Genomic DNA, 8,744 nt, shown 5'->3' with positions numbered 1-8,744 from the left:
CCCCCCATGCCACCTCTGAGGGCAGGGCACTCCAAGTGCTAGGCTCAGCTGTCCTGCCTTGCCACCCCCACCTGCCTACACACAGGCCTTGGGCCTGCTCTTTCCCCCAGGAATCGGTGCTCACTGTTGCCCTGGCTCCTTCCTCCCATAGCTCCTTCCAGGTTCCTGAGCACACACCCAACCACACTGCCTCTGCCCCAGCCCAAAGTGCAGGCCGCCCCCTGCCCCCTGCCCCCTCATCCCCACCCACTGCCCCCCTGCCCCCCTGCCCACTGCCCCATGCCCCCCTTGCTCCAGTCCCTCTGGTCCCTCCGAATGGCTTGGCCAGCGTAGCCACTTGGCACCATGACGGGGTGACCGCACTCCTGTCCACAGCTCACCTGCCGAGGGTGGGCGTGGACCCTGGGAACGTGAGGGGTCTGCGAGGGCCAGGGTGCGCGTGGGGTCTTCTGACAGCACAGGGCCTTGCCCCGGGTGGGAGGTGGACGCTGCCCTGAGGAGGGTGCTGGGCCCCCGGGACCCACTGGACAGCAGGACGTACAGGTGACCTGGGTGCAGGGCCTGCCTCTGGCGTTCCCTGTAGCTTAGACCTGGCGCGTGGGCCCTGCGTGCGGCCCCCCAAGACCTACGTGTCCTGCCTGATATTCACAACCCGCCTGCTTTTGGCGTATGTGCTCACGTCCCGCTGGCTGGTTCTGCCCATCCGTGTCTGGAGGGCGTGTGGACGCGTCCCTCCCAGCACTGGACAAAGCTGTTGTGAGCAGCTTTTCCTGTGTTGTCTCAGGGAGCCAGGGTGTCCCGTCAGCAGGGGTCCCTTTTCCGCTCAGTTACGGGATGGGTTTGGTGGGGACGGCAGCAGAGGTGTGGCCAGTGCCAAGGGGGCTGCCCCGGCGTGCGGCTCTCGCTGATGCCGATGGTGGTGCCCTTTCTCCCTGCAGCTGTTCATCGGGACTTTGCTCTTCACCATCCTGGTCTTCCTCCTGCCCACCGCAGCCCTGTACTACCTGGTGTTCACCCTGGTGAGCCGAGGGGCACGCGGCCTGGGAGGGCATTGGCCGTGGCACCCGGCCGAGCCGGCCCCTGGGCCTCGCGCCCAGGGCTCAGAGTGATCAGTGTATGCTCTGCCTGGCGGCCAGGCGGGGGTGGGCGAGCCCTCTATCCCCGCAGTCCATGGAGCGTGCGGCCGTTCCGTGCTTTCTGGGCACTGTGCTGGGCTCTACCCTTGGGGGCCACGCAGCCTGGCCCTGGAGGACAGGACTCGGGGGACGCAGCACTCAGCTGGCCCAGGCGGAGGGAGGGCCCGGTGCCATGTTTCCCTGGGCTCAGCTGCTGCTGCTCACTGCTTCCCTGCCTCCTCAGACCCGGGCCTTAGGATCCGGGTGGGAGCCGCGCCCCCCCCCCAGGGGTCCTGAGCCCCTGGTCACCCTTCGTCGGGGCCCAGGACCCCGCTGGCTGCTGTAGTCGTGGAGATGCGCACGGCTCTGAGCGCTGTCTGTGCTGCAGCTCCGGCTCCTGGTGGTGGCCGTGCAGGGCCTGATCCACGTGCTCGTGGACGTCATCAACTCCCTGCCGCTGTACTCCCTCGGCCTCCGGCTCTGCCGGCCATACAGGCTTGCGGGTAGGTCCCTGCGCCGCGCGCCCCCTGCCTGGAAGCAGCAGTGGGTGGGGGAGGGGCGGCTGGTGGGGGAGGGTCCCTGGGTGTCCACCGGGCCGGCTGCCTGCGTCGAGCCAGAGCCCCCCCCCCAACCTCGCCCTCAGGTTTAGAGGCTGCAGAGGCGACCTTTCCTCTTTGTCACCCTTTTCTGCAATGAGTATGAACATTTGTCCTGAGGTCTGTGTGTAGTCTGGGTGAGGCACGTGCCTCGGAGAAGTGTCCCTGTGTGGTTGTATGTGACTGTGCGTGCCTGCCTGTGCCCCTGAACCTCGGAGGGGACAGCCCAGGGTGGAGGATGCTGGGCTGGCCAGACCTGTGTGACAGGAGCCCCGGCCCACCCCACAGACCCCTGCCCGCCGGGACAGCACCCACCGTCCTAGCTGCCCTGGCTGTCCCCTCTGCAGATGGCTGCCCCTGTTTTCATGCTGACACCAACCCGTAGGTTGGCCCGATGCCCCTGAGGGGAGGCTGTCCCCACGGCAGGCCCCGAGAGGCCGACCGAACTGGTCACAGCATCGCGAGTTGGTCTGTCCTGTTCAGGGGTTTTGAGCACATCAGGGAATGTGGAGAGTTCCTGGCCCTGCGTCCAGTTTGTAGCTCAGGCCGCTGCTTCCGGCATGTTCTGTGGGCTTTGGACCTAATGTCTGCCTATTGGATGCCCTTAAGTTCCCTTTCCAGACCACTTCCCCTGCAGACCCCTGGGTGGCTGACACCAGGGGCTCCAGCCTCTGCCCGCACGTCGGTGCCAGGACCAGGCAGGTGAACAGCCAGAGAGACCCGGGTCCCCTCCCCTGCCCCCAGCTCATGGCCAGAGCAGGGTTGTTTTAACTTCACGTAAAGTCCCACAGATGCTGCTGCCTCTCTCTGTTTCAGTGAGTTTGCCTTGGGGTCTCTTCATCAATTGATAATTAGCTCCTGCTTCTTTTTTTGAGAACTTTCTGCCTTGGGAATTCCCAGGATGGGAGCACAAACTGTAGGCCAGGGGCACGGAGGGCTCCCGAGCCAGCCGCGCACACAGAATCTGGAAGACGTTTAGCTGCCAGCAGGGTGGCCACACGCCACCAGGTGCCCGTCCATCCTGTGGGACAGCCCGCATCCATTCGGAAAGAGCACAGCATGTGCCGCAGTGCCCAGCTGGCTCCCGCTGCCTCCCAGGCCCGCAGCGTCTGTCTGTCCATGAAGTTCTGTGGAAGCTTTGATTGTGGCCAGGTGGTCAGCTCAGGGACAGACACGGAGACTGGGTGGAGTGGGGGCGGGTGAGCCCATGGTGCGTCCCAGCGCCACCCACAGCCTTCTGAGTGCCACCGGAGGCGCAGGGGACTTCTGCCCACACCTGCCTGTGCTGATGCCGGAGGCCTGGGAGGCTGTCTGCGGGCCCTGCGGGCCTCGGGGAGCCTCCGGCCTCCCTCACGGGCACCTTGCTCCCCCTGCAGCCGGTGTGAAGTTCCGGGTCCTGGAGCACGAGGCTGGGAGGCCCCTCCGCCTCTTGATGCAGGTGAGGCCTCTGTGCACCCCTCACGCTGCTACCCGCAGACTGACCTGGCACCCCCCTGCTGTGGTGATGCCCACATCTGGGGGCAGCTGGGGTCTTATCCCTCTGTGCCCCCCTGGGTGCAGGGCTGCGGGCGCAGCAGAGCTGATGGGTGGGACCCAAGGGGAGGCTCACCTTCGAGGCCTCCAGGCACTGTGACCCCCTCTGCCTGGAACCTCCTTCAGCAGGACACTGGAAGGGACCCCCTGTGCTGGGTCGGATGCTTTCGGCCCCCAGGGCTCCTGCCCGCTGGGCCCCGCACCCTTCTTTCCTGCCCTGGGCCCCACGGGCTCTCATTCCAGGTAGACGAGCACAGACTTGGCGAAGGCCTCGGGACACACAAGCCTTTTCTCTTGGGCTCTTCTCTCGGAAACGGTCCCTCTGGCCTATAGGAGGGAGTAGGCGGGTTACCGGTGGCTCACTGGGTGCTGATGGGGGGAGGTTGGCCTGAGGGCTGCATCTCAGGTGCTGAGGCAGCCAGGACCCTGTGTGGTTTTCTCGGGGTTGGGGTGGGGGTGTTCCTAGACCCCTTGGGAGGCTCCTGTGGGGGAAGTCCTGCAGTACAGGGGTCTCTGCCCCTCCAGCCTGGCCCACCTCCCCTCCCCAAAGCCTCGCTCCAGGAGGGCACGCTCGGCCTCGGCCCACGCGTTCCCCCTCGGGCCCCTCCGCCTACCCCTGGGTACCACCGAGAGGGCACAATGGGCAGCCCAGTGCACTGGGGGGCCATGGGCTGGCTGACCCCCGCCTTGTGCTTCCAGATAAACCCACTGCCCTACGGTCGCGTGATCCACACCTACCGCCTCCCCAGCTGTGGCTGCCACCCCACACACTCCTGGGGCTCCCTGTGCCGCAAGCTGTTCTTTGGGGAACTCATCTACCCCTGGCGGCAGAGGGGGGACAAGCAGGACTGACAGACCCTGGCCACCGGGCCGCCCGGCTCCGCCGCAGTCAGCCCTCCGCCCTGCCAGGGGCACTGGCTGTCAGAGCGGCTCGCATCCCTGCTCTTTGCCTTCTCTGCCCCCCGGTGCCTGAGGCCTCGGCTCTGAGGCTGCGTGGTGCTGAGCAGGACGCGGGGGCGGCCAGCCGGGCCAACAGGCCGCTGCTCCGTCACTGGCGGTGTTTGCCTCGGACCTACCGCCTGGCCTGTGGCCGTGGCATTGCCCGGGAGCCCCACCCCTCCCCTCCCATCACACCCAGACTCTGGAAGGGGTTTGTAGAGGCTCCGCCCCTTCCCACGATGGCCACTCCCAGTGGGGGGAGGGGGTGCAGTCTCCCTGTCAGGAGGCAGAGGGACCCCTCCCGGATGCGCTCAGCAGCCCTTGAGGCTGACCCCCCAAGCATCCCCTCCTTGGGAGTTGCTCTCCTGGGTCTCCAGCCCAAACCAGAAGTCCCGAGGGGGCCGAGCCCTCCGGGAAGTTGGACAGCATGGCCCTCACAGCCTGGGTCACACGGGGTTTGCTCGATGCCCCCGGAGAGACCACCCTGCAGGAGCCGCCGCAGGCTTTCGGGTCTCCCCGTGTGTGCCCAGAGCCACCTGGCCAGAGACCAAGCCACCGTTCACCCCGCTGCCGCGTCCCTGCCCCGGACTCCAGCAGGAACGGGCCCCTTGGCCATGTCTCCACCTTCCTCACTGGCCTCTCACAGAAGCAGGCAGATCGTAGGCAGACCGTGGCCTCCAGTGTGTGTGTGTGTTGGGGGGGGGGTGTCCCGGCGTTCAGGCTGCGTCTGCCTGCTGGCCTCCGTGCAGTGTGACCGCGGGCGCTGCCCCGCGAGCCGCAGCGGGAGGACTGCGCGTGCGGACGGCGCCTCTGCCTTTTGTCGTCTTGGAGTTGGTGTAGCCGGAGCAGGAGAAGGGGCAGCCTCCTCTGTCCGTTGCAGGCCCTTGGGACTGTCCACCTCTGCCACCTGCACTCCTTGGCTGTGGGCCTCGGTGGTGAGCCCCCGGGGGAGTCCCCAGCAGCCCGGCATATGGCGGGACAGGTCCTGGCCCTGCCTTTTTCTGCTGAGACAATAAAACCTTCCACCTGTTTGGAGTGCGGCCTCTGCCTTCCCATTGCCACACGGGCGGTGGGCCTGAGGAGGCCCCCTCCCTTCATCCTGACGGGGGTGGGGACGAGGCGAGGTGCCCCTTCTGGGGTGGCGGGACAGCCGGCCCCCATCATTGGCCCTAAGGTGTCTGTGGCACCCGTGTCTTGTTTGATGCCTACCTGGGGGGCAGTGGGCACCCCATCCCCCGAAGCAGGTCTCCTTGCAGATCTGGCAGTGGGTGTGGAAGCTCCGGCCCCTCGAAGGTGTCCTGGCGTGTGGGTGGGTGGACCCGGGGCCACTCCCCTTCTGGTTCTGGCCTTGCCCTGGCGTGGGGGCCGGGGCTGAGGGCCGGGGTGCAGGCCTCCCCGGGGCAGGAGAGAGCTGCCCTGGCCCTGATGAATATATCACCACAGACCTGTGGCCCCCACACCGGGCAGGGCTCCCGGCTGCCTGCCTCTACCCCTCCTGCAGCCCCGAGGGAGCTTCGGGTGGCCACCTGCGCACCTGCCATGCTGGCTTGCAGGGAAGGGCGGGCATCCAGAGAGGCCGGCCCCTCCCCGTGCTGCGCCTCCACCCGAGAGTCAGCAGGGGCCAGGTACGAGCCCTCCGAGACCCCTGCGGGTTCCTGGGACGCCCTTCTGCTCTGAGGCGGGGAGAGCTTGGAGGGGATGGAGCGGCGCCAGAACCCAGCAGAGGACCCGGAGTTTGCTCAGGCCTGTCCCCAGGCCCCGAGAGCCTGCTGAGGACAGCCTCAGCCAGCTGTCTGTCTTGCCAGCAGATGCCAAAACCTGAGATGGCGTGGGGCCCGCGGCCTGGCCCCTCAGGGCTCTGGCCAGCCCTCGGCACAGTGCTGGCCACTTGACAGGCCTTGCCGGGCAGCTGTCACCCTCTGTGCCGGGCTGCCTCCCCGTCTCCTGAGGGCAGCGCCGGTCACTCAGCCACTTGCAGCCATTGGGAGATAACTCCTTCACCTCCCAGGCCACTCCCATCCTCCCAAGAACAACCCTCATCTGTGGGTGGTCTTGTCCTCGCCCCCGGTCCCTTGCCACCTCTGCCATGCTGGCCAGGGCAGCGCCCTGTGCTGCAGCTTCCCTGAGGCTGGACCTCAGGTCACCCGGAGAAGCAGATATTTCCTTTTCGTCCAGGGCTGCCACTTCCCGCTCAGCTCCCACAGCTGCTGGAAGACCGTGGCCTCCCACACGCCACAGTCAGACGGGCTCAGAGGGACGGTGACTAGTCGCAGGCCGCACGGTGGGCGGGCCCGAGCCCCGCTTTCTCCCGGCCAGCCTGCCCTGCCTGGTTTGGAAGCTCCTTACATTTACAGATTTCAGACTTACAGAAAAGCAGTGCACGGGACCGTTCAGCACCCGACCTGGGCTCCCCATCGCTCACATGCCACCACGTTTGTTTCGTATTTGTGCCCTATTTTTTTTCCAAACGATTTGACCATCAGTTGCTCTTAATTTTGCCTCTAAAATGTCCAGTGTGTACTTTGCAGCCACAGCACAGCGAGGGGAGTTGGATTAGTGTGGACGGGCCCCTCGCTGGGTGCCCTGGTGACCTCTGCAGCAGCCCGTCCCCGTTCCCCCCACATACACTCGCTGCGCCCTTCCTCAGGGCCGTATACCTCAGGTGCCCCCAGCCTGCCTGCCGATCACCTCTGTGGGGCTTGGCTGACGATTCTTACCAGGAGATTCAGCCCCTGTGCTCTTGGCAGGAAGATTCTGGACATTCGACTGTGGCCTTCCCAGGGTGTCACCTTGGGAAGCACGTGGCGTCCGTCCATCCTGGTAACGTCCACTTGATCGCCCAGTTCTCTGCAAAGTCACTCACTCTTTTTTTTTTGCTTTGTTGTTTGTTTGTTTTTTAAATTTATTTCTGAGAGGGAGACACAGCATGAGCAGGGGAGGGTCAGAGAGAGAGGGAGACACAGAATCTGAAGCAGGCTCCAGGCTCTGAGCTGTCAGTACGGACCCCAACGAGGAGCTCAAACTCACAAACCATGATATCATGACCTAAGCAGAAGTTGGACACTTAACCGACTGAGCCACACAGGCGCCCTTTGGTTACTCATTATTAAGTGTCATATGTAAATAATGTTCTCATAAAAATATTATCAGTGAAGACAAAGGCACTTTTTTAAAAGTTTATTTTTAGACATGGAGAGAGAGAGAGAAGGAGAGGGAGGGAGACAGAGAGGGGTCCCTGGGTGGCTCAGTCGGTTAAGCATCCGACTTCGGCTCAGGTCATGATCTCACGGTTCATGGGTTCGAACCCCGTGTCGAGCTCTGTGCAGACAGCTCAGAGCCTGGAGCCTGTTTCAGATTCTGTGTCTCGCTCTCTCTCTGACCCTCCCCTGCTCACGCTCTCTCTCTCTCTCTCTCTCAGAAATAAGTAAAATGTTAAAAAAAATTAAAAAGAGACAGAGAGAGAACACGCATGGGACAGAAAGACAGAGTCCTAAGCAGGCTCCACATCATCAAGACAGAGCCCAATGCCAGGCAGAACTCAGAACCTTGAGATCATGACCTGAGCCGAAACCAAGAGTTGGGAAGAGCCACCCAGGCGCCCAGAGAAAGTCACTCTTGATCCCCAATCCCAGAGGACCCAATGCTGTCCGGTTGGTGAGCATACTTCCCACACCTCTTCCTATGGACGTATTGTAGTTTTATATACCTAAACCTGGAACAAAATGTGTTGTCGGCTTTTTAAGAGCATAAATATTGACATTACACTGGCCATCCCATGCTGTCATCTTCGTGCTTCCCATCTCTTCGCACCACAGTACTGTCCGCACCTCACCTCGTTCACTGTAGAGGGTGCGTGACCGAGGCTGACTAGCAGCCCCCTAGCAGCGGCCCTAGACGGTCCCTGGACCTTTCCACGCCCCTACGACGCTGCAGTGAGGCCGCTGACCTCGCTTCGGAGGACTTCTCCAGGCTAGACGACGAGCCTGTCCGGGGCGAGAGCGCCGTTTACACGTCTGGCCCCCAAGTGCTGTTGCCAATCTCATGGCTGGAAGGGGTATTGTTTTGCTTTACTTTCCATTTTGCAGAGTGAAACTGCGTCTTCATACGTGTTCACAGGTTCTTCATACTTCTTCGCCCATTAAGAAAAATAACCCTTTCTTCCCGTAAACAGCCGCGGGGTCACTTCCTCCTGGAGGCCCCTCCGTCCTGCCTCGGAGCGCCCCGCCCCGCGCCTCCTGGGACCCCCACCCTGCCTGACTCGCTGGGACCGCGTGGGCGGCGCGGCTCCTGCCTCGAGCCCCCGGGGGCAGGGCCCGTGCTGCCGCCCTCCCGGGCGCTGACGTGCGAGAACGTTGGGCCTTCGCAGTCGCTCACCTGGAGGCCACCCGGACGGGCCGCGGCGCCCCTCATCCCCACCAGCCCGCGGGAGGGCTCCGAGCGCCCCCGACAGCCCAACCCCCACCGGGGGAGGAAGTCCCGCCTCCCAGGCCTCCCCCGGGCGCCGATTCGCCGACCTCGTCCCGCCACGCCTGGGCCCCGCCCCAACGCGAGGAGGGCGGCT

The 8,744-nt window shown here is 64.2% G+C and overlaps 1 protein-coding gene across 4 annotated transcripts in view; it reads left to right on the top strand.

Moving 5' to 3' along the window:
- PIGQ (phosphatidylinositol glycan anchor biosynthesis class Q) overlaps positions 1-4,191 on the top strand; it is a 14,360-nt gene extending 10,169 nt beyond the window's left edge. For 2 of the 4 annotated variants that reach the window (XM_039246748.1, XM_039246747.1), the window contains 4 exons: positions 939-1,019; positions 1,504-1,618; positions 3,088-3,149; positions 3,944-4,191. In XM_039246748.1, the coding sequence (XP_039102679.1) occupies positions 939-1,019; positions 1,504-1,618; positions 3,088-3,149; positions 3,944-4,096 (411 nt within the window). In that variant the 3' untranslated portion in view covers positions 4,097-4,191. Of the gene's footprint in view, positions 1-938; positions 1,020-1,503; positions 1,619-2,320; positions 2,516-2,586; positions 3,150-3,943 lie in introns of those variants that run through there. The other 2 variants (XR_005530901.1, XM_039246750.1) reach the window with 2 other exon arrangements.
- The last annotated feature ends 4,553 nt before the right edge of the window (positions 4,192-8,744 follow it).

This window comes from Hyaena hyaena, unplaced genomic scaffold (assembly GCF_003009895.1).
Source record: "Hyaena hyaena isolate Hyena2069 unplaced genomic scaffold, ASM300989v1 scaffold_285, whole genome shotgun sequence".
NCBI lineage: Eukaryota > Metazoa > Chordata > Mammalia > Carnivora > Hyaenidae > Hyaena > Hyaena hyaena.
The sequence above is the reverse complement of the archived record's forward strand: the minus strand, read 5'-3'. Positions and strand labels throughout refer to the sequence as shown.